This window comes from Xenia sp. Carnegie-2017, unplaced genomic scaffold (genome assembly GCF_021976095.1).
Source record: "Xenia sp. Carnegie-2017 unplaced genomic scaffold, XeniaSp_v1 HiC_scaffold_14, whole genome shotgun sequence".
Taxonomy (NCBI): Eukaryota; Metazoa; Cnidaria; class Anthozoa; order Malacalcyonacea; family Xeniidae; genus Xenia; species Xenia sp. Carnegie-2017.
This window is the reverse complement of record NW_025813447.1, coordinates 2,249,773-2,275,446: the sequence shown is the minus strand read 5'-3', so window position 1 is coordinate 2,275,446 and position 25,674 is coordinate 2,249,773. Positions and strand designations below refer to the sequence as shown.

Sequence of the window (25,674 nt, the reverse complement as noted above, 5' to 3'; positions counted from 1 at the left end):
GCTTGTTTTCTCCCGTATGCTGTGGAATTTTCAGCGATTTACATTCCTACCATCTGCGCAACAGTAAGTCACACCTTCATTCATTGCATACGTAATTCGGGGCACGAGTGAACCACGGGAGTGAACATTCCAACTGCACGCGTTGCCTTTCGATGTTGAAATACTACGCAAGCTCAGTATCCTTTATTAATTTTTACGCACCAATCTAACATCAGAAAGACATTTCTTATGGTAGAGTTTATAGTTATACATTCACGAGAATTTAAGACTTAAAATACGTTAAAAGCAACCAACCAAACATTTCTTAGATGGATTAAAAATTGATTATAAGCGTTGTTATTGCAACAAGAATTCCAACATTAAATTTTTGATATCTCAGCATATAGTTCAGAGAAAATGCTCAAAGGTTTCGTATTTCTCGAAGAGGCTTTCCTTCGTAGACCTTTCCCTAAAAACGCGAAGAAATATCTTTCTACCTTTGTGCATTGAAAGCAAAGCAAACGCTTTCACTTTTCCCATCCAAGAAATCCAACCACAATTTTTCTGCGATTTGGATCAAATATAAACCACAAAAAAAATTACATTTTGAAAAATTTTATTCATGAAACAATAACATAAGAACTAGTAAAGACTTTGGTAAATTATTTCACAATGATGACAGGAACGTCTCTACTCTAAAGCGGCAGCTCCCGACATGATTTCAATCAACTCTCTGGTAATAACGGCTTGACGGGTGCGGTTAAAGGTCAACGTTAACTTGTCAATCATTTCCCCTAGTAGAAAAAAGGAACGTCTTCGATTCCAAACTAATTAGCATCGGGGTAGAGGGGGCAGAAGAAGGTTATAAGTGGGGGGGGGAGAAAAAGATTAGAAGGACATTATGTTTATCAAATTGACAGTTATACTGTGCTCTCTGAAAATGAATGTATTAAATACGTTAAAAATGAAGACAGGGAAGCGAGGTAAGGGAGTTGTTTGTTTAAATGACGGTTGAAATTTCAAGGGCACAGGTACTTTTCATATTTTTCTACGTTTTCACAAATAGAATACTCAGTTCACAGGTGTTAACGCTATGATTGTTATAACAGTCGAGTGATACAATACAAACCGGCATTTTTGCTCGCACCATCCATAGCCGTCATTCTTGCGCTCTGTTCACTACACGATTGCTCCTTCATGCCAAAGAACAGCATGGATGCAAGAGAAAATTCTTGATAATTTCGCATGATGTCGGCGTCCACGTCATCGTAGACGTTTAATGACTCTGCAAGAGAAAGAGAGCGCACGGCGATGAAAGTAAATTAAGATCAACCCTCCGGAAACGAGTGCTACATCAATCAACTCAGGGGGGGTCACGAATAATGACGAAAATGACCGACCTGCACCGTTCAATGTTTCAAAGGAGAACATTGGTTTCATTTCAGTTTGATATGAAACAACAGATCTAAAATGATGAGATGTATTATGAAATAAATGCAATGAGATGCATGCGCTGATTGGTCTAGAGCTGTGTTTGCATTAGCCAGTGCAAAACACATCTGAGCTCAACCAATCAAATCAATCAGAACAATCAATCAGTCAAAGAGAATTTGCAAATCAATCATGAATATATTTTTGAGGAAAAATTAAAACATTTACTTTAAATTTGTCTGTTTTGCATTATTGTTATTTTATAAAAGAAATAAAAGATGTTTTTCATGTTTGAACTGGCTTATGCAAACCTCGGAGATGTTTGTGAGAACTCTCAAGCAGTTGCAACCCTCGACCTTTGGTCTCTGGCTTATACTGATATACTTTCAAGTTCTCTCGAAGGTCTCCTGGTTTGCATAAACCTGTACAAACACAGTAAACATCTTTTATTCCTTAATTGAAACCCAAATTCCACAGTCGAACTGAAGAGCATGATGATATCGTAGTTGACACAGAATCAAACCAATCAATTACTCACAAGAACTTGTTGTAGATAATTTTCCCCACATCAAACTCATAGCCACTGTCAAGAATTTCTTGGGCTATTGCAGAAGAATCAGCAAAGTTGGTGGTTTCTTGCCCAACTCAGACACATGGAACAGGATGTTGTCACCTAAAATGGCATCATTCTCCTGATGTAGTAAGTTTAAAAAATATTTCATTGTGTAAGTAAGATGGAGGTAAACAGTTGACAAACTTGTGCTAAGAACTTTTTCATTTTCGCCATTAAACAAACTGTTTTAGTTTCACCAAAAGACAAAGTGTAGGAAGAAATGTATAATTGAGGAATAGTGTTCTGTGATTCATAGAAACTGCAAAACTACTAAAGCCATCAAAATTTGCATTTAATATCAAGTGTGTGTATCTTTTAACCTACCATGGCTTTTCTGCAAGATGGCCCTGGCTTTATCACCACATGGCACAAGCATGGTGTTCACATTACTTGGCAGTTCAGCAATTGCTGCTTTGGCAGCCTTTGCTAAGCTGGAGTGAACACCACCGCACAAACCACGATCTGATGACAGCAAGACCATCAAGTGGTTCGGCTTTTGCTCATCGACATCCAACTCAACTTTATCTGGAAGAGCTAAACACACACACACAAATATTGGAAAGTTCATAACTGCACCGATCTTAAACGGCATGTTGACGAATCTATGTTACCATAAGCGCCTTCACCATAGGCTCTGGCTGGTTTTAGTTCTCTCTCAGCTTTAGCATACTTGGCTGCTGACACCATTTTCATGGACTTGGTGATTTTTTGAATATTTTTCACACTTTTCAATCGGATTGAAACTAAGAAAAACGAAAATTATTGAACAACAGGAAGATAGACCGGCTAGTCCTAAAATTCACCTACTTTCTTTTAAAGTCGCCATATTCCTTACAGAACCGCTACAATCAAAAAAAAATCGCAGTTTATTAGAAAATGTTTATTTTGAATACGTGCAATATATTTTATAGAAATTAAGGCTATCTTACCATGATGCTGGGTGAAAAATATTGGCTCGATATGCAATTGCTCTGGCCGCCATCTTGAAATTCAAAGTTCACTTTGGTTCTTTGAAGTGCTCGGGTAGCTTTAATCTTCGGAAACAAGCGGTACTAAGAATTCTTATTGTTTTCTGCAAAGTTTAATTAAATTCATGAAATAGTAACACCAGCAGCATTCACAGGATTAATTATTTGAAAAGATAGTTGCATTCAAATAATTTAGGTTAAATGAATGTCTTCTTGCGTAATGTTATCACTACTTTTATAATGTCCCGGACATGGACGGAGTGTGGCCGACTCTACACACCTGCTTTCGATGTATCTACTATAATAAGCAACTTCGAACGAAGAGTTGAGTGCAGAAAGCTTTTTGTTGATATTTTAGCCGTTTGAGTTGCTTTCTATTTAAGTTTAACTATGTCTGGTAGAGAAGGTGAGTTGAGCTGATTTATTCACGTATATAATCTTTCCTGTTTTGATCATTTCTCCATTATTCAAACAAAAAAACACTCTTTGATTTGTACTGGAGGTTACAGCACTACAAGTCTGCAAGACCACGAATCCACGAGAATTTGTCTCTCTCTAATTTAGGAGGCAAAAAGAAACCGTTAAAGCAACCAAAAAAGAAGACGCAGGAATTAGATGAGGTTAAAAGAAAACTGCTGCAATATCTTGTAGCTGTGACATGGTTAAATCGCCATTGAACATGTCCACTCATCACTGAAAGATACACGAAGCCTTCATTTGAATGTATTTATGCATATTCCAGGATGACGTAGCGCAAAAGCAGAAGATGAGAGAAGAGCAAAAAAAATTACAAGAAGCAAAAGCAAAGGCTGCAGGAAAGGGACCTATGGGTATGAAAACATGTTTTCATCATTCACGATGACATTGCCCATGTTGACGTACTCTACTCTTAAACTGAAATTCTACCACTTTACCAGTTTCCATGGTATAAGTTCCACTTTAATTCTACATTCTTTCAGGTGGTAGCGGTATAAAGAAATCTGGGAAAAAGTGACTTATGAATTTGACAATCATGAAAGTATACAAGTAGAACTCATTTTTGTATTTGGATACAAGCCCATTCTATGAATTATAGGAAATACTTGTATGTTTAAGACTCAATGCGTGATGAAAATGTACAAAAATGTACTAGAATAAAAACTAATGAAATTTTTCAAATAGAATTGTTGGAATGAAGTTGATATTAGAAAGGAAGTGTACTTTCAAAAGTGGAAATTCTGTTTACATTTTGTATAACAACAGTGAGGTTGCCATTCGCGTTTGGGACAGCATTGGTATTTCTTTCGGTAAAATTCTTAAAAAGAACTTAAATTCCAGCATTAAGCAATGGATTTTGGTTAGAATTTTATCAGCTTTCTTTTATAATGCTTAATAGAATCTTTCAAACCTTTGTGGTGGCTTAATAAGCGCCTTTCGACCGTTGATGTTTTTGGCATTCCCCAGTTGTCATGTTTTCGAGTTTCAGACATGGTTACTAACACACAACTCGAGTGTTCGTGTTAAAAGTATAAACCGCTTTAAAATGGTAGTGCCAGATTATGATACGATTTTTGATATCTTAGACATACAAATGAAAGGTTATTTAACGATAGAACAACTACAACACTTTCAAAACGAAGTCCTCTTTGCCTCGTTGGACCGAAGACAGATAGAAGCAGCCGTGAACTTTGTTTGCGGTAGAAACTCGCAGTTGAAATGTACGAAAGAGTACTTTGGTGGAGTTGTAGAAGAGATTAGTCGGCGAGTTTCGTTGGAAGAAAGTATATATTGGGATTTCAAGTGCTTGGATGTCTTAGGTTGGTTAATACACTGTGTTGAAACTCAAAATGTGAAAATTTGGATAACCAAAAAAAATGCTATTAACTTCTTCATGAAGATTCTCCTATTGTGTTAACACGTCCTTTATAATTCATTGCTAGTGGAGAATGAAGAGTTTTTATTAAAGAAAACTTCTCAATATTGTTTCATTATTGGTGGTACACTGTCCTGCTCATTCGCTGAAAGTTTATTTGCTGTATTATTCACAAAATTCATCAAAATTTTGCAGATAAAAATTGAACAGTTTTGACATGCTTGAATATAAAGAATGTGATAAATATGTTATTTACTGGCTTGTTGGTTTGTACAGAAAAAGTATTTTCTCAAGGTTTCAAAAGCAGCCTGAGGCCAAAGGTCAAGGAACGCTTTTGAGACCAAGTGAAAACATTTTTTAAGTATCAACTGACATAAATGGTAAATAACATTTATTTTTTATTTTTATTATGAAGAAATTCACTTTGTTAAATGGCCAATGTGGCTTGATTGAGACAGAACTGGAATTGTGTTCTACACCATCATCAAATCAATGATAACCACCATCTGAATACACTTTGCTTTCTCGTTGAACAATTTACAATGCTTTTAAATTGATTTTAAAAATTTCAATTTCACAAGATATCACTAAAAGCTGTTCACTGACCCAATCCAATTGCTGGAAATAAAATTTTTTTTCTTTGCATGCATGAATAAAAAAATAGTTTATAATATCTTTATAGTAACAGGAAAATACATGTATGTTTAAAGTTTACGACTAGTCACCACAGTCTTGTAATTATCTCAATTAGCAAACTGAGCAAAATTTCTCTTGCCAAATTGCCCCTCCACCCTGGTTGACTTTCACTTACATCATTAAATGCATTATCTCTTGGATTTCTCCTATTTTAGGTAATGGTCGAATCCCACCCAGTTCTGCGTTGTTTTTATTCCAATGTGTTCATGGGGAAAGATTTTCTCTTGATATCTGGAATGCATTCATGTCTTCACGACCAAAACATTATGAAGATGTTTCATATGATGAGTTGAAGCTGTGGCTTTGTGAACTTCCAGTTGAAGGCAACTTATCTGAGAGTTTTGAATATGATGATGAGAGAGGAAAGTTAGAAAATGAACGTGGAGAAAAATGCTACGAAGATTGGTCTCTTTATGAGCAACTTCAGGTGGAGTGATGTTTCTTTTGTTGATGTTTGCAGCAGCAGATTCCTTCAAAAATTTTATGGTGGTATGCTTGGGATAGTTGGAATCATGGAAAGGTGCACTGGGGCTTCAATATCTCACTCACCCCACTCCCCTAGTTCATGCCTTCCAATATGCAACACAGCAATGCTTGTTTCAATAATAGTTCAACATGCATTTTCTATTCATTGAACCACATATCCAACAAAAAACCATACATACTTGCACTTTTCTGATTTTCATATTGTACTTTAGGCAGATAGTTCAACATTGGCAAGGTTGGAAGCAAATCGCAATATGGAGTCGTCTCTGTTGAAACAGAAGTCGAAGCAAAGACTGAGACGCTTAGACAAGGAAGGAATTGATGCGATATTAATTGAAGCACACTCCCATGAAGATGACTATGATCACAGAAAGGCGCGAGAACAAGTTGGAGCATCAGATGTGGTCGCTCTTTTGAAGACAAAGTTTGTTTACTGTCTTAGTTTTTGAGAATTCAAGTGAAAATTTGTCACAACTCTGTAATGATAAAGTAACACATGGTGTATGATGACAGGGTATAGTTAGATGCATATCTATATGGGTTAATTAAAATTATAGGAAACACTCAAGTCACGAAACCACGCTACCTAAACTTCGTAAATACCCAACTTTTTGCAAAATTTTCTTCGTTTTTGCGATGTTCGCTTAAATTGCCAAAATCTGCTATGTTTGTTTAAAGTTACCCGTCTAAATTTCATTCAAATTTGATCTTCTCCCATTTCTGTGAAGATCCCTGTGATCAGCTGTCCCTTGTAACTCCCTTTCTTGCTGCCTGCCTCTCCCCATCCTGCATTGCTTATGGTAATCTTGGTCTATTATGCGAATGTCTAAAGAAACGGGGCTCGTTATTGTATTTTAGGTATGAAACACTGAGAGAAAAATTGCTTTTGGAGCTAATTGAATATGATGCAGGCGAAGGTATTTGGCTAGCAATGTCTAAATCTGATAAAGAAGAGAAGCTTCTTCATGCCAAAATGCAAGAGAGACGTTTGAGCCAGACTTATGAAAACAAATCACGCTCTCACAGTAGTAAGATCGGAAAGAATTACAAAAGAAACTTGCCGGCTTTGCTCGGACCCAGTAGGGTTAATCACGAAAATGAGTTGCACGAAGAGAACAGACGTAAAGAAATCCTAGAAAATGAAGGTACCTAGCTATATTTCTATGCCGTGAAGTCAGTCGCGTAGCATGTTTAATTGACGTTGTGTTTGACCTGCTGATATTCGCCTTCGTTTTTATAGCTAGTCATCGTGAAGTATGATTCTTAGTCGTATGTTTTCGTCCCTTCATTCTTGATGCAATAAAGATTTTAAAGAGTTATTCATTCATTCTTTCAATTGTGTGGTTTCTTAACTCTTTATCCCTAGACTCAAACTAGATGCAACAGTATAATTTCCATAGAGAGACATCCAATTATTTATACCATGTAAATGTTCCACCGTTTCTTACTCACTCCCTTTGGTTCTAAAAACTCGCAATAACAATCACTTTGTCAATGCCCGTAATGTTAAGTTTCATCCGATCACTAAGCAAAACTCCATTCACTATCAAGGATACAGCAAACGAAGAGAGTCAAACACACCTGTCATCAACTTTTCTTGCAGCTAAATATTTGTTTTGCCTAGTCAATAAAAAATCAACTCTTTTAGCGAATGAAGCTGCTCACGTAAATCTCGGTAGGCAGTCAGCTTTCAATATTGAGTTGTTTCTACATTTTCTATACCCCCACATGTTTTTAGGTAAAACAGATTCTGAGATCCACAACATCATTGTGCAAGAGTGGCAGAGTAAACTTCTTGGTGAAGTGGATATTCATCATATGTTAAATGACCTCTGTTCACGTTATCAAAGTGAGAAGGGAACGTTGAAGTGTAAGCTTCGTGGTGAACGAGGGGGTATGACAGGATTGCAAAGGTTGCAGGAGTATAAGTTTATGTATCGGCAACATCTGAAGGCATCAATCGAAGCAAGTTATGAATCGGCTTGTCTCGCTGTTGCTGTTTGTGAGTCCTCCGCCAATGGCTGTGAGATAGACAGGTAGAGATGTTGAGCGATATTATTTATGTCATGGTGAGGTTTTCAACATCACATTATTCCTGATAAAAACTTTAGACTTGAGTTTCAACATGAGATCACTGCTGATGAAATTACGTAGACTCAAGTTTCAACATCAGATCATTTCTGAGGAAGACATTAGATTTGAGTGTATAATAAGTTTCAACATCAAATCAATGCCGAGGAAAGCATTAGACTTGAGTTATTAAATGAGGTCTTTAAGGGAATTATTGGACCGAGGTCTTTTTGTATGGACCGAACCCGTAGGGCGATATTTCTAAGTCAAGACCGAGAAAGCGAGGTTTTTAAAAGGTTTATTATATCGCATTATTAAACCTGAAACGAAGCTTGCTTTCTTTCTCGTATTTGCTGTTTTGTACGGGTTGACTTTCACTTTTCTAGTTTTCGTCAGTAAAAAAGAAATCGTTTCAAATTGTATTGTCTGCATCGTTTAACTGTTTTCTGCGGGTTTTTCCTTCTGCTCACATTCGCAAGTCGTTTTTTGTTTCGTTTTTTTGCGTTTTGCTGTTCGTTTTACGAAATTTGTTTACGACATCCTTCATTTTTATTAGGTTTCATTTTGCAAGACATGCGCAGTATTTACTGGCTGATCGTCACTTGTCGGAACGTCGCTGCGGGCACAGATCACCCAAGGATATAAAACATGGCAACCTGGAATATCACGAGAATGCTGGGAGTGATGTCGTTGACTTGTACGAAAATTTAATCAAGGCTTTAGAAAGAAAGCATCGTGCTGAGATGGAAATCATGATTTCCATGCTGCAAGGAAAGGAAGCTGTTCAAAATAGAACCGCTGTGCGAAAAATGACCAACGGTATGAAATGATTTTTACAAATAAGTATTTCCCAATTGCCACAACGAACGCAGTTTTTAATATTGGGTTCGAAATTGACTTCAAACATTATCACAGCAAATGCAATTTTGTAATGGCTGTCTTTCAGATTGTCGAAAGTAGCTTTATTTGTTTTGTACTTCATTCTCTAAAGGTGCTTATCCTAGAATTGGATCCAGCATGATTTTGTAGAACGAAAGACGGGGGATTAAAATGTTCTTTAGTTTGAAATAGATTTTGCTCGGTTGTTCTACGTGTGTCTCAGACATATGCGTGCTACGTTGTCAGTCACGTGCAAATCATGAATCATTCAACAAAAAGTTTTCAAAGTCGAAGAAGTAATAGGTCCGTAGAGGAAATGGAGGGCTGAAAAGGAGACATTTCTCAGGAAGTTTTTGTCAATAAAAAAAGTAGAAACGTAAAGACATTTTTACATCGCATACATTGACTTGAAATCATTTAAGTTATTTTTTAAGTGTCCACCAATGCTTTTGGGCACAAAATATTTAGTAAGAAATATGAACACTCCTACCCCTTGCATCCCACATCTCACCCTTGCATTCTACATCTCACCCCTTGAATCCCACATCTCACCCCTTGCATCCCACATCTCACCCTTGCATCCCACATCTCAACCCTTGCATCCCACATCTCATCCTTCCATCTGACATCTCACCCCTTGCATCCCACATCTCATCCTTCCATCCCACATCTCACCCCTTGCATCTCACATCTCCCTTGCATCCCACATCTCACCCTTGCATCCCACATCTCACCCCTTGCATCTCACATCTCACCTCTTGCATCCCACATCTCATCCCTTACATCCCACATCAAATCCATCTCTGGTTTTTAGAGGAACGAGCGAACCAGCGTGTGGTACTAAAAACTCAACGCAAAGGCTGGCGTAGTCAAAACTCGGAGGAGAAAGTCTCCAACAGACGGATTAATATACAACTGCTACAGGAAGCCGTAAGCATTGCTTACGTCGAGCAACATTTGGAAATAAAGGAGTCTGGAACAAATGAAGATGCTGCCCTAAAATTGTTGGCTCAACTGCTTCATCAACAGGAATTAGATGCTGATGTAATATTGGCGAGCGAAGACCAGGTGTGATCACGTGACTTGTACTTTTATAACATGTAACGATAGGCATCTGGGGGGAGGGAAATGTTTATAAAAGAGTTTGCGTAATAGGAAGTTCAGGTTTTTCTTCATCAGTGACATCAGTGACGTATGTTTGTGACAAAGCTGGTTTTATCCTTTTTCACTTACATATCTTAACGCATGGTTACATATATTTACTCATGATTACATATCTTAACGCATGGTTACATATCTTTATTCATGATTACATATATTTACTCATGATTACATATCTTAACGCATGGTTACATATCTTAATGCATGGTTACATATCTTAATGCATGGTTACATATCTTAACGCATGGTTACATATCTTTAATCATGGTTACATATCTTAACGCATGGAACATATCTTGCGTTTTGTTTGTCTCTTGATATATTGTTACATATCTTAATGCATGGTTACATATCTTAATGCATGGTTACATATCTTAACGCATGATTACATATCTTAACTCATGATTACATATCTTTAGACATACGAGGAAGTCCTGAGCGTTCATCGCAAGCAAGAGCGAATGTATCACGAAGAATGGTTAGATAACCTCTCCGCCGTTGTCCTGGGCACTAGTGACGTCACACGCCTTGAAGTTGACATCATCAAACTGCTCGAAGAGAAATACGATTGTGTGAGACATAAGATTATCGAAGAGTCTATAAAAAATCAAATTGGTAAGTTTGAATGTTTCTTTTGTTACATAAAAGGACTTTCTCTATGCCTTCTTCTTCTCTGCCATTTTGCAGAACTTTGTAGTCAACTACACCTTTTCCTGATTAAATTTAGAAGCTTTCAAATGATTTTCTGATTGTCCAGCTCAACATCAGAAATGTCCCAGTGAATTTCAGATGTTGCAGTGGGATATCAGAAAACTTTAGATGAATTTCAGAAAATATTTGGACATTTCTGATTATCAATTAAGACATATGAAATTTGTATGACCAATCCGATTATCACTTGTAAACGGCCAAATTCCTTTTACGCGGCATTTCTTATTGTTATTAGCGCTATCTGAAACTTGTCTAGCTATTTGTGAATACGATATGGACAAGGTGTGATTCTCTTTAACAGATTTCAGATTAGTTTAAATATTTAAATTAAGTAAAAAGAAGAAGACTTAGAGCAAGTTTACAGTTGTACATACACAGATTATGACAATATGAACGAATTTCACCACATTCTAAGCAAGATTATTTACAATACCATTTTATGACCTTTGGATATTAGGTTCTAGTGACTGGAAAAACACGTCTTTGGTCGAACGCTACAACCTCGTAACGAGAGCGAAAGCTAGTGAAAAACAATTACGTCTTCAAAAGAGATTCGACGATGCTCTAAGTCTTTTGGGAGATGGTTTCACGGACGGCTTTACACTTATCTCGCATTTGGGCGAGAATCGCGAGGCGTTCATGGAGAAATTGAAATCAGTTCTCGAAAGGCGAAATACTAGTTGGCAAGAGAATTTTGGCGTTGAGGATCTCAGTATTCACGAAAATGGTTCTTTCAAAATCTCTGGAAATATTTGGAAAGATCTCGATGAACGGTTTAAAAATGAGAAACAACTCATCATCACTTGGTTACAGGTTAGTTCTTCATGCAGTTATAGATGTTGGGTGGTAGTTGTATGGTTGTTTGAACATTGGTTAAATAATTAATAAATGGTGGTTGTATGGTTGTTTGAACATTGATTAGATAGTTGATAAGTGGTGGTTGGATGGTGGTTTCGATGGTAGTTAGTTGGTGGTTGGCTGGTAATTTTAGTGTTTGTTAAATGTTAGGTTAGTGACTGTTAAGTGGTAGTTTGGACAGTGGTTAGGTGGTGGTTTAATGGTAATTTGAATGTTGGTTTTATGGTAGATTAGTGGTTGTTGAGTGATGGTTTGGATGGTGGTTGGTGGCTGGATGGTAATTTGATTGTTGGTCAAATGGTAGGTTAGTGCTTGTTGGGTGATGGTTTGGATGGTAATTGGTTGGTGGTTGAATGGTAATTTTAATGTTGGTTGAGTAGTTGGTTAGTGATTGTTGGGTGATGGTTTGGATGGTAGTTGGACGGTGGTTAGTGGGTGGTTCAATGGTAATTTGACTGTAGATTTTAACTGGTGGTTAGGATAGCGGTTAGTTGATGGTTGTGTGAAAGTTAAGTGATAATAGATAACAGTGGTAATTTGTACTCAACGTAACTTGATTTTTTCTTCAGGAGGGGGGAGATAGTGGAACACGTGACATAAATAATACCACCATACGACTAAAACAACATAAGCGAATGACAGAACAAGAACCCAACATGCTTTGCGCTCTTCTCGTTCTGGGCCTCTGCGAAAGACATAGGAGGACTGTGAACGACCGTCTTATACAAGATGAGAGACGACGTACTTCACTGGCTGAAGAACGTTTAATCTTGGCTCGTCTGAATGGCAATAGACAAGTAAATGAAGTGGAAGATATTGAACCAAGCCAAGGTGAGCTCTGTTATTTTTATCTTTACGTTTATTATGTATTTGTCACTCAATGAAAATTTTCTCTCTTGCGTTTCCACTGAATCTCTTTTGTGTATGGATATAGAAAGATCGATGACTGTGGCAGGAAATATTCATTTGTGCATTATATACTGTATAAAGTTCCTTTAAATCATTTGTTTTCCACGGATTATGACATGCGTATACGACTTTGCGCCTCCTTTATTATTGAACCTCCGCGGTCCATGCTTTCGTGTAGTTTAAGATGTACGTCGACTTTTAGATGCTTCCATTGACTGGATGAATGCTGCGTTGATTGAACTTGAACGTAAACAAAGACTGGAGAGGCAGTTCCTTTTTTCTCTTCTTCTTGATAATGCCTTGAGTGATCTACGCGACGAAGCTAGAGAGATCACCGAGGACGAACGCCAGAAGAGATCGGTTGAATTGAAAAATGAAAGAGACGTTCTGGATCTAGATGAAAAAGGTTCGGTCGTACTATTTCATTTTATAGAATAAGAAAAATAAAACGCGTGCGCTGATTGTTCAATAACTGTGTTTTCATAAGCCTGTACGAACCGATCTGGGGCCGGTTGCACGAAGCCTGGATAACGTTGTCCTTTGGATCGCAAGAATCCTCAAACTTGTAAAAAAGGTGTTTACATTTTTCTTACGACAAAGAAATTTCGTAATATTCGAAACAATATTTTATTTCAGTGATTGTTCAGCTCAAATCTTATACTTTTTGTGTTTTAAAAAGTTTAAAAAAACTAGCTATCCAATGCATAACGCTATCCAGGTTTCGTGCAACCTAACCCTGAGCTCAATAAATTAAATCAATCAAAGAGAATTTGCAAATCGACCATGGACATATGTTTGACGAAAATTCAAAGCATTTCTTAATTGTGACATGATCTTATTCAACTCTACTAAACAATTTACTATTGATCTTCTATGTGTTTTCTGATCTCGTATAAAACTTTTTACTACTTGAGATATGAAAGAGACTTTATTTGTCGAGATGATAAAACTTAAATAGAAGATACTTATTGAAAAACATGAAAGATTGTAACTCTCCATGTAATGGTGTGGTTGCTTATTGAGATCTTACCCGAATTTTTTACGTTTGTTTCCAGTCTCTTTCACATCATTTCAAGCGCAAGCGGTTGATTGCTGCTTTTGAATCACTTGTCCTCAGGACTTTAGTTAATTTTGAGTGTTTGAAATTTATGCTTAGGCATGTTTTCTTGTGCAAGTATCACTTCACGAGTAGCATAGTATTACTTACCTATACTCAAAGAATAATTGTTTTTCAACTTCAGGTGATCAAGACATGAATCATACAATCCTTGAGATGGCGTGTGCATATAAAATTGAAAGTCGTCGCTTCCGCCTCAAGTACACGCAGAAGGAGGGAAGAATTACCGATGACGTGATCTTCGTTTCCATAGTAGCAGACCTGCTCGAGCGTCACAGTGACGAGTGCGAGGAGCTACTGGAGAAAATTCTTGATATGGTAATTGGTTATGTTTTTATGATTAGGATGGCTTGTGATATGTTATTTGATGATTTCATTGAGATGACGGTGATCTCGAACTCCTCTGGATGGATTACTTGCCTCGTATTCGCATCGTAAAAGCCCAATTTATCCCGGAGTACCTAATTTTCTAACTTCACATGTGCATGATGTTCACTCGATATTGAGGTCTATTAACCCCCTGTGGAAAATCCAAAATTGAGAGAAAAGCTGAAAATCGCATTACCTCTGCATGGAAGAAATGTCTTTCGGACGTTTTTCATTTTGGTGTAGCGTTAAGGTTCGCAGATCCAGTTCCGTGTTACAACTGTCCAAATATCCTAACCTAAAGACTAAAGAGGCTCGCCTTTATTTCTTTACAGTCTAAAGATGAACTCAAATCAACAAGGTCAAATCAAATCAGAGCTTTTAGGTCGGAACATATGGAAAATGTATCCGTAATCTTGCTGCGCTACGATGGCCTGGGAACGAATGATGAAATCTTGCAAGCTCTCGAGGACAAGTATGACGCATTGAAAGACAAACTATTATTGGAAGCGTTGAGAAAACAACTTGGTAGGGATATCTTCATTACATGACGTTTCATCAAGCTGTCAATTCAATTCTTCAGATACACATATATCTGAGCCTGCGTTTTACTCAAATCAGCGTACGCGCGAACTTTATTTGAACCCCTTTCAAGTGCAGAAATTGATCGACATTGGTTTTTATGCAGGGGGAATGTGGGGCTCAAGTTTGGGTTAAATATTGGTAGCTTTTTGTTGCCGTAGCATGTCAGACTGTTTTATTAATTTTTATTTAAATTCTGTAATTTTTTCATTATAATAGGGAGAATTTTGGAAATTGGTGTGAAATTCAAATTCTAATCACAATTGCTTTTGTTTAATTGTTTGGTATATTGGTATTTTGTAGCGGAATTGGCAGCCCTTCTGCGTCCTTTTTTTTGCCAGAGATAGCCCCTGCACACCACCCCTAATCCATTCCTCGTGCTTCTCTCGCTTCTCTCGCCTTTTTAATTGAATGGTGACTTTATAATGCCGTAAAATTTTTATGTTAATCTTTTTTCTAAAGAAAATCCCAATCTTCCAGACGTTAAACAGTAAACTATGTTTAAGTTCTCATGTCCTTATCATGCTGATGTTGGTTATTTCAGGTGAAGATGAATGGCAGCGTTTATCAGAAAGAGAGCGTCAGCATCGTTTGATGAAATTGAAACTTGAAACGAAGCGTTTAAAACGAGAGAACAAACTCGATGAGCTCGCTAAACTTCTCGGTGACGGCTTTGCAACTGACGGCAATCTCCGAAAGCTGCTCGGGGTGAACCGAGAGGAATACGAGCAACGGCTAAGGGAAAGACTCGCACGTCGTCGTGAACGGCTTGCACAAGGTCTACCACCTGAGGATGACGAGGAGAAATCGAAGGATATGGAATCAAGTGATGAGAAAAGTTTATTTGAATCTCTGGACGAAAGGTGCTTTGCTGTTTTTACTTGTATGATATTTTGGCCATTAAATGGCTTCTTTCATTTGATACCAATATGCTGTATTGGTTTCGTCGTCATTGACATTTCTATAAACAATTTTTCAGTTTCTTACAAAACTTGCGTGAATATGTTACCTTGAAATTAAGTAACCGACAATGAATCAAGAATTGAAAACATTTTCCTGTATTTTCATTTGAAACGGTTATAACGATGTTCATCCTTAAATTTCTATCTTCGCTTTTCATACATCTTTCCACTTTCTACCACCCCCCCTGTTCCTCTACAAAATCACCCTAAATCTTGCGTTCTTGTATTAGGCTCGAAGAAGAGAGGGACGCTTTAATTTCAAAATTGCTCGATGCAGATAATCAGTTCCTTAGCGAACGTGAACGACAGGCTTTACTAGCTCGGCTGAAACGCGAACGGTTAAAAGCGAAATTGGAAGAGAACTTCGACTCTGCTGCTCTTGTACTAGGCCTGGCCGAACGTCAACGCAAGGAAGTTGAAGAAAGGTAAGTCTTTAGTTGGAAAATGTTTTGTTATAGTGGCGAGAATCAGTTGATATTTCACTATAGATCATCGGAATGTCGGGTAATGCCCTAGCAATCAATAATCGATTATAATCGTACAAATCCACCAATAAGCATTTTCACAGTACAGAAGTCAATGTTTGTTATGTCATCATGCTATAAGCGCAGTTATGACTTAGAAATTAGGAGCCCAAGACCACATATACAGTTATTAAATTTGCATCATTGATTTTGATATGATTTTAATTTTTTTTTTGCTACTAGCGCGCTTTTGAGGTAGCGCGATCAATTGTTGCGTTGACTTGAACTTTTTGATCAACTTTCAATTGTAATCGATCATCCGCCCATCATTAGTTTGTTATGTATAGTTGGTATTATTGTTTATACACAACAACTTTTCTAAAGTTTTTGCGTTTACTTACCAGGATGTTGTCGGATCAAAGGCGTCACGAGCAACTGGCCAGACAACGTTTGGAAGAACGTAAAAATAGAGTAAAACGAACGACTTTAAGTAAAGAAAATATCATCGAAAACGGCGACAACGTTCTACTACAAGAGGCTGTCATCAAATTCCTCGAGAATAAACATTACGAGGAAAGAGAAGCGATGTTGAACTTGCTCGAGTACGAAGACAATGATTTGGAGAACCTCGCTCAATCGATGACGTCCGAACAAAGAGGCGATCACTTGCGTCAACTTAAAGAGAAAAAAGAGAGTTTGAACAAAGGTTTGTTTTTAAATGCAATGCTTAAAAACACTTATAATCTTGGATAAAAAGTTCCCAGACAGTGTACCGTCCGTGTCATAATTTCTACTTTCTCCATGTTCAGATGACACTGATGAGCAGCGCGACATCTTACAAGAAGCGGCCATTATGAAACAAACTTCACGTCGGCGAACACTCTACAACCAAAGTACCGGGGAAGAGATTTTAAAACAACATGTAACTGTGTCGTTGTTAGCCGACTTGCAACAAGAGCAGGATAAGGAGTGCGAGATCTTAATGGCGAGTTTGCCTGATAAGGTACAATAAAACTGTTTCTCTACTTTTATATTGTTTTATCATGATGTTCAGCGTTGCAAGTAGTCCATGGGTTGAAATTAGGGTGAGGTTGCGATAAAAAAATACTTCTATATTTTTACCTATACTTCTATATTTTTACCTATACTTCTATATTGTTACCTATACTTTTATATTTTTACCTATACTTCTATATTGTTACCTATACTTTTATATTGTTACCTATACTTCTATATTGTTACCTATACTTCTATATTGTTACCTATACTTTTATATTGTTACCTATACTTCTATATTGTTACCTATACTTCTATATTACTTCTATATTGTTACCTATACTTCTATATTGTTACCTATACTTCTATATTGTTACCTATATTTTATATTTCTATATTGTTACCTACTACTATTTATTACCTATACTTCTATATTTTTACTTCTATATTATACTTCTATATTTACCTATACTTACCTATATTCTATTGTTACCTATCCTTCTATATTTTACCTATACTTCTATATTTTTACCTATACTTCTATATTTGTTACCTATACTTTATATTGTTCTATATTTCTATATACTTCTATATTGTTACCTATACTTTTATATTGTTACCTATACTTTATATTTTTACCTATACTTCTATATTTTTACCTATACTTCTATATTAATACCTTCACTGCAATATTTTATCTAAATTTCTTTCTTTACAGGAAAAGCAGAGTTGATATCATTGCAAACCCAATTTCTAGCCGAAGCTGAAAGTTGCATCCTGGCAAATATAATGACAGTATTTTCTGCCCCTGAGCATGTCACAAACGTTGACGAACAGTTATTGCTCGATGCTTTAGATTCAAAATACGAAACCCTTCGAGACAAACTATTGTCGGAGGCATTGATGAAAGAGATGGGGGCAGCAGAATGGCAGGCTTTAAGTGAGCACGAACGACAAACGAGACTTGTTCAGATAAAACTTGAAGAACGTCGGCTCAGAAAAGAAGGTATGGCAGTGGATTTGAATGAATTCGAGCGAACCATTAATCGGATTGGGATCTTAGAATTAAGGATAAAAAGCAGTGTAGCCGAATGCATTTGCCGGTTTAGAATCCAAATTGCTTTCGACTATAACCGCTTACCTGATGGGCACTATCCCTAAATAATGAGGATTATGAAATTTTATTACATACATTTCATGATATTTTAGGCAAACTGGATGAGCTTCAGGCTTTACTAGGTGACGCTATAGATGTGGAAGCAGGTTTTCAAGATATTCTGGGTAAGAACAAGGTGACGCACAAGAAGAGATTGAAAGAAAAACTTCAAAAACGTCGACAGCGATTAAAGGAAGGAATGAGTAAGGAAGATGTCGAGAAGATGGAAGCTGAAGAGGATGAACAGTTTGAAAATGAATTGAAAGAAGAAGCCAGTGTGAATCCTTTGATCAAGCTGATGGTATGTTATCGTTGAATTTCTCTTAGTGGAATGATTTTGGTTGTATGTGCTATTTAGTCAACATTTTTTTATAAATTTTTTTCGTGTTTTCCTTGAGATGAACTGTTGGTTTGTCCGTAGTCGGTTGTACTAAAGACGGCTAGCCACATTTATGTATGTCGTAAATATGATTTCGATTATTTTAAAAATCTCTTAAAAGGGAAAAGCTATATGTTTTAAAATGCTCATTCAATGGAATGAAAGGTTTGCTTCATGTATAAAAAAAATTCATTTTTTTCGTAGAAAATAAAGGTACCTTTTATTACTCTCTGAAAGATTCACTGTCAACTTGATCCATAAATGGACAACAATGTTAGGGTCTTCTTGTACCCGATCCTGATGCATGAAATTATGTTTGTTTTAGGTGAAGGTTTAGTTGGTATAGGACATTATCATGTAGTGGATCATGATATAAGAATTTATATTTTTTATTTTTTTATTAAAAATTACCTCCGTATAAAGACTGACTTCCATTTCTTGTGTAACAAATCGATGCGTAATAGAGTAAATGGTTTGAACCCGGGAGTATCGTTACATGTTTGTAGATGTAGATCGTCCAGGTTGGTATAGTCCTGAGAAGGACTGTTTTTGTTGTTGTTGACTCTGAAGATGACTATCGCTAAGGTTGTCGAAACGTCAGTCAACAACAACAAAAACAGTCCTTCTCAGGACTATACCAACCTGGACGATCTACATTTACAAACATGTAAATCGAATCGTATCAAAACTGAATTTAAATTTACAAATTTCCGTATATATATTTATAGGTTTACACTTTCGTAGTACATCAGACAGCTAAATTGATACGAACTTCCTATTTTGATATCAAAAATAGCCATAAAGTTTTCAAAGTACTCATACTCTCTTATACGTTATCGCACGATTTTACGTGCAAATTGAAAGAGTCGTAAGTTGCGAAGGCTTAAACTTTATTTTCCAAAGCAAAACCACGAGAAGGAAAGGGAAGAATTAATATGGGCATTAAAAACGATGATGATCGATACGCCAGCGAAAGACATCGTCAGGCCCAGCTGGTGAGACTGAGACGAGAGGAAAGGAAGGCGAGACACGAGGACAAGTTTGATACCGCTGCTTTAGTTCTCTGCCTGGCGCGGGCGCAGAAAGCGAATCTTGAAGAAGTGTAAGGATACATCTTTTGATCTTATTAAAGTTTCATTTTTTGAAAGTTTTTCTTTGTAACTTTGCGTTTCTTTAGTCAAAAGAAAGACAGACTTAGACAGGAGCAGCTAGCACGGAATCGACTTGCGGCTCGACGGGAAAAGAAACTGGGAAACACGGAGTTGCGCCAGAAAGAAGATGAAAAGTTGGAGGAAATCATCGATAAAGACAACATTGTCGCGTTGCAGGTTCGTCAGGCACAAGTTGAAGGCAAACTGGTTCCCAGGGCCTTCCTATGATAGGTGTGTGGTGAAGAAAGGCCCTGGGAATTAGGTTGACATGAACAATGATGTTTTTAGGAGGGAGTTCTGAAGGAGTTGGAAAAAAAGCAAGAGTGTGAACGAGAGTTTCTTGAAAAACTTCTGCAACAAGAGGAAACCATTGAACTTCGAAAGCAAACGAAAGAAAAAAGTAAAGAAAACAGAAATGATCGGCTTAAAGCGTTAAAGGTTGGAAAAACACATCCATTTTTTAAATAATCCTCATGATTGGTTTTCTAAAATAAGCACATTGTAGGTGCGGTTTTCCCTGTGTAAAACACAACAAGTATGTTTGCTCTACGAGATTAACTTTCACTCAGTGCTGTAGAAGTGGGGGGGCGCTTGGGGGAGGAGCCCCGCTTCTACCTTTGAAATGGGTAATTTTAAAAGGGCATTATTGACAAAAACGTCAAGAGAGCCCCCCCCCCTCCCTCTGATAACTTTAGTTCTACAGCACTGCTTTCACTATGTATATTTATATCACCTACTGAAAAAACTCATTACTTTAACTGGCGGATAATGGTTAACTGTAAGGAAATGCTAAAATTTTAAAGCATACTTTGTTTCATTACCATGTAAGAAATAAGGGAATGATTTTTTTATGGTTTCTAAAACGCTCCTTTTAAGTATCCAGACGTCATTCACATATATTCCTGTTCAACATTATTATTCCAGCATCTAGCAGTAGCTTTATAAACTAAGAAACACAAGACATTCCTTCAGAAGATCGCCTATTCCATATTTTGTTTTTGAGATTTTTTTGCTGTCTCGATATTCAAAATATCACATTAAAAATCAGTTTTAAGAGTTCTTTCGAATCAAGAACAGGAAATTTTTTTACATTATGATTCACTAACGCTCTCGAAAGAAATTGCTTCACTAATCAAGACCGCTAGGCGAAACGGTCAGCGATACAGTCTGTGAAGAAAACAACCGGGACGGACTTGGCTCTGGATAAAAAAGATCTTGAAATGACGGTCTTATATCTGAATGCGCTTATTGCATAGAAACTACTTCACTATAGACATTGTGCATTAATATATTACCTTCTCATTCGTAGTGTCTACGTGAACAGTGGAGAGATGAGGGCGCAGATGGTTCAGCAGAATCTATAGAAGAGCAAAATGCCATTTTACGAGAGGCAGTGTGTTTGAACGTGACAAATATAGCTGAAGAAATGCGTGAAAGCGGAAAAGAAGTAAATGATGATGATAATGTTCACGTGACTATATTGGCGAATCTCCAGCAGATACAGGATCAAGAAGCCGAGATATTGTTGAGGGACTTGCACGAGAAGGTAGGAATATATTCAAAGATCATGTTATTGGATTCCTGTGAATAAAACGGTATTCTACCAAGATGTTTTTCTTGTTTTTAACGCGCATGTCTTTGTCGTTGGCTTATTTCAAGGAAATCGATAAGTTAGAGAGCGAAAAAACAAGTTATTACTTTCAATATTCTATGTTATCCAGTGGATAAATCGGTTCCAAAAAAATGCTCTTCTTGTGTTTAAAAGCATGTCTTAAAATACATGTTTTATCATTTCGTACAGCGATATTGTATTATATGTATTTATTGATTGAGAAAATTGGGTAATTGATCGATGGTCAAATTGTTTTTATCGTTCATTCATTCTATAAATACATGAATATAACTGCTCAATAATAAAACTTCTCTTTGCGTTTTCAACCTTGAAGCACGCATGGAATGTGTAAACAGTTCTATACAGTCAACATTAGTTATAACGGTCAATTTTGTACTATATTATTCATGCACCAAAGTATCTTCTGTTCCAGTCTCCCACGACTTTGATGCAACTTCGCGCTGTTCAGCATCAAGCAAGACGCAACCGTTGGTATGACAACATAGCAATGACGTTCTTCGGACAGGAAACTGCGGCTCATAAACATTCCGAGCACAAAGTCCCATCGGAGGAAGAACTTCTGAACGCACTCGAAGGAAAATATGATGCGTTGAAAGATAAATTGATCGCGCAAAGTTTGATGAACGAACTCGGTGCTTCAGTCTGGGAAAGACTTTCGAAAAAAGAAAGACAGGCAGAGATACTAAAAATACGACTTCAGGATAAGAAACTTCGAAAGGAAGGACGTTTTGACGAGGCAAACAGGTCGGTTGAAATTTCCACTTTATTCATCTTTCACACTGTTGCAAATCAACTCCAGTGCAGTTATTGTTTGAGATGATATCCGCATCGTTATTTTCAACAGATTGTTTGGCGAAGGTCTTCAGCACGCTGCAAGCCTTTCAAATTTAATGGGGGAAACGAAAGCTCAACAAAAGGATGCATTGAGACGACGTTTGCTAAAACTTCGAGAACTAAAGGCGGCTGGTATTGAGATGAACACGGAAGAGGCTCAACTCATGGAGGATGACATCGATGCTGAAGCGATCGAAGAAGAAGTCACCACTGTGGACATGATGCAAGATTTACAGGTGATAAGAACTAGCACGGATTGGATAATCTGGGATTAAGATATCGAGAATCTCAATGTGTCTGCAATCATCATACGAGTGCCTACTATCAAATTATACAATCAAAACTACCATTCTAAAATTTTTTCCTTCTTATTACCGCTAAATTGTACCATTCTTATGTGCTTATCAAACCGTGTCTTTGTTTTTCATCAGTCACGTTACGAGGACGAGAAGAAGGCGCTTTTGGCCTCGTTGAGGATTCAAGATGAACGCTTCGGCAGTGAAAGACATCGGCAACTTGAAATGGCGAAGCTTCGACGACAGCAAATGAAAATTTCCAAGGAAGACAAATTCGATGTAGCTGCATTAGTCCTTGGAGTTGCTAGGCAACAGGAGACAGCGCGTGAGGCCAGGTATGACGCAACAGTAACACGGAAGTTCAGTTCTTAAGGAGTCGTGGTGCCGTCTCAGTGTTTTAACTTTCCCCGTTAGTTTTCAATTAAGCTTGTGAGAAATAAAAAATTCACCCACCTGCAGGTATGGAGTTAGAAAAGGGGTACGGGGGGTGCGCACCTCTCCTAGCCTTGATTAGTTCGGGTGCAGGAGGGGTGTCAATTTCATTTCGAAATGCTAAAATACCAAACAAATGGGCAAAAATAATCGTGAGCGATGTTTGATGGAGCGCATTTCCAAAATTGGCGATGTTTGATGGAGCGCATTTCCAAAGATTTCCCAATCATTATAAAAACGGTAAACTAATTAAACCAAAAAAAGTCCGACATGGTACAGCAAAAGTAGCAACCGAAATCCGAACCGGAGCCCGAGCCTCCCCTAGTCCCAGTCTTCTTCCCCTAAATTGTTGATCCATGTGATTCATGGAGGAGAGTGCATGAAATTCGTTAACGGGACTGCGCAGAGTACTAACATACAGTGGATCATCTCCAGTGATTTTTGCGATGCATTTAAAATATGGAGTACTAACAATTCCAACATAAAACTAAATCTATCATCGCTCAACCTTTCAGCTATCGTAAAGATCGAGCACGTCACGAGAAGCTTGCGAAAGATCGGTTGGCAGCGTTGAAAGCAAAAACTTCGAATAAAGAAAATTCTTTCCTTCGTTCTGGTGAAGAGGAGCAACGAGTCGCCATATTGACTTTACTCAGAGAACAACAGGAGCGCGATAAGAAGATTTTATCACAAGAAACTCTAGAGATCCAGAATAAAGGTATCGTTGCTCTAGACGAGGCAATTTTGAAAGAGGTGGAAGACAAACATTCCATTGAAGTTAAGGTTAGTTTTTGACAGTTTGGTTAACATAAAGTATTACCTTTCTTTTTCATATGTGGACATAATGAAGAAAGTTAAACATTTTCATTTACAATAAATATAGCCTTAAAGGACTATTCGGTCATATAGCTATGTGAGCATTTCCGAAGTTGGCCGGACAATCTGCTGCGTGGAAATGAAAAAAACAAACCATTCTTCGAATCGCGAACACAAAAGCATAAGCACAGCTCTAGCTACTATCAAAGCGTGCTACTCTTTGTATGTTTTGCTGTCTAAACATCGTGCATGGAAATTTCATTCACGAAGCTTCATTTGTTCATAGTTTTGTCTGCTAGCAATATATATGGACGATTTTTCAAAAAATGCTCTCATATACGTCGAAGTAACCTTTTAGGTGAAATATGTTAGATTGCAATGATTCATTACTGACCCATCAACGTAGGAACACGAGCAACACATTGGCGTGTAACACACAACAATGTTCTCATTCTCATTAACCACTCTGTTATATATTAGTAATGTCTTTTTGGGTGATGATGGACCCAGCGTTGGGAAAAATAAATTACAGCATGTTATTCTTAGAATGTATTTACAGTTCGAAATACTTTAAATTAAGTTGGATGTGTGTATAAATTTGTTGTACAGAATCTATTAGTAATTGATATTGTTTTGAAGGCATTTTGAATTTTGGCATTGCTTGTTTTGACTAACGATGGATCATTTATTGATGTAAGGTTGAATTTACCTGACCATTGCTGTCGTTAGTCAAAGTTCATGTTGTTGTTCGTGAACCATGTATTTTATAGGTATAATATGTTTTATAGTTCTCTAATCTATCGAAATAGATGTGCTTTGTGGATTGCTGTCATAGTATAGGGTATTTTACCCATCTAGATTACAAAATAAATCCGTGATACGTTGAGAGCGTTTCCCAAATCTGCTCTACTAGAAGCAGCGCGATTCTCCTAATTTAATGATGCTTTAAGCCATTTAGAAGTTACAACAAAATCGTGCATTTTTTATTAGCGTATTTAACCAATACATTATATTCATATACGTTTAGTATGTATTTTATACTTATAATTTAGAATTATCTTTCTTGCTTCAACGAAAGGTATTTGCAACAACCTTAATTTGTAAATATTTTGCTTTTCGCTCTTCAGATGTTGATTGAATTACTTGATGTAAGCGAGAGTGAAGTCGATGCTGTTGCAGCAGCTAGTTGTCTTACAAAGAAGCAACGTGATGAGAAATTGAAGGATCTTTATCGCAGTTATAAAGATTGGAAGATTTCATCCATCAGAGCGTCAAAGAATGCCAACTCGGGTCAATTGTCCGAGGTTAGGTTTTTTTTGCAATCACTAGTCAAATATCAAGGCTTTACTGTTTTTACGTTTACTTTAATGGCAGCAATTATCTCACCAATCGTTAATTCATAGTTATACTAATGCTCTGCAGTCTTATTTTGTGCTTTGATATTTTACAGTCAATTCCACAAAATGACGGGTAAAATACAACTAACTTTGATCATGATTTTGCTATTTTATTCGATAACATATTAAACTGGTGGGGGATGTGAAAGTTCACATGCTATGTTAGCAATATATGTATATGGAAGTGAAGTAAGATTGACTGGATTTAGTGTATGGATTGATGCCATCAAGGGGGGGGTGTGAAAGTTCACATGCTATGTTAGCAATATATGTATATGGAAGTGAAGTAAGATTGACTGGATTTAGTGTATGGATTGATGCCATCAAGGGGTGTGAAAGTTCACATGCTATGTTAGCAATATATGTATATGGAAGTGAAGTAAGATTAACTGGATTTAGTGTATGGATTGATGCCATCAAGGGGTGTGAAAGTTCACATGCTATGTTAGCAATATATGTATATGGAAATGAAGTAAGATT

At 37.1% G+C, this 25,674-nt stretch overlaps 2 protein-coding genes and 1 long non-coding RNA gene across 3 annotated transcripts in view; 2 read left to right on the top strand and 1 right to left on the bottom strand.

Annotated features, from left to right (window-relative positions):
• Positions 1–578: 578 nt before the first annotated feature.
• On the bottom strand, positions 579–3,216 carry LOC124434953 (ATP synthase subunit gamma, mitochondrial-like). Its single transcript, XM_046984909.1, is given in 9 exon segments — positions 579–773; positions 1,109–1,264; positions 1,380–1,444; positions 1,949–2,036; positions 2,039–2,083; positions 2,348–2,557; positions 2,635–2,766; positions 2,831–2,865; positions 2,953–3,216. Coding segments are annotated over 9 exon segments (888 nt in total). The 5' UTR covers positions 3,006–3,216; the 3' UTR covers positions 579–669.
• A 68-nt stretch (positions 3,217–3,284) lies between these two features.
• On the top strand, positions 3,285–4,154 carry LOC124434020. The gene is made up of 4 exons (XR_006944683.1): positions 3,285–3,397; positions 3,556–3,611; positions 3,734–3,821; positions 3,951–4,154. It is a non-coding gene; the product is annotated as an uncharacterized LOC124434020 (long non-coding RNA).
• An 85-nt stretch (positions 4,155–4,239) lies between these two features.
• Positions 4,240–25,674, top strand: part of LOC124434198 (trichohyalin-like) — a 31,318-nt gene continuing 9,883 nt past the window's right edge. The window contains 30 exon segments of the mRNA XM_046984081.1: positions 4,240–4,787; positions 5,695–5,966; positions 6,238–6,449; positions 6,884–7,170; positions 7,764–8,061; positions 8,652–8,914; positions 9,789–10,042; positions 10,555–10,750; positions 11,304–11,659; positions 12,274–12,535; positions 12,816–13,019; positions 13,855–14,048; positions 14,432–14,624; positions 15,223–15,541; positions 15,871–16,065; positions 16,509–16,810; positions 16,914–17,107; positions 17,171–17,177; positions 17,819–18,106; positions 18,310–18,557; positions 19,364–19,487; positions 19,539–19,737; positions 19,813–19,963; positions 20,075–20,224; positions 21,096–21,332; positions 21,832–22,163; positions 22,264–22,489; positions 22,685–22,884; positions 23,497–23,764; positions 24,925–25,101. Coding sequence (XP_046840037.1) covers positions 4,514–4,787; positions 5,695–5,966; positions 6,238–6,449; positions 6,884–7,170; positions 7,764–8,061; positions 8,652–8,914; positions 9,789–10,042; positions 10,555–10,750; positions 11,304–11,659; positions 12,274–12,535; positions 12,816–13,019; positions 13,855–14,048; positions 14,432–14,624; positions 15,223–15,541; positions 15,871–16,065; positions 16,509–16,810; positions 16,914–17,107; positions 17,171–17,177; positions 17,819–18,106; positions 18,310–18,557; positions 19,364–19,487; positions 19,539–19,737; positions 19,813–19,963; positions 20,075–20,224; positions 21,096–21,332; positions 21,832–22,163; positions 22,264–22,489; positions 22,685–22,884; positions 23,497–23,764; positions 24,925–25,101 — 6,882 coding nt within the window. The 5' untranslated portion in view covers positions 4,240–4,513.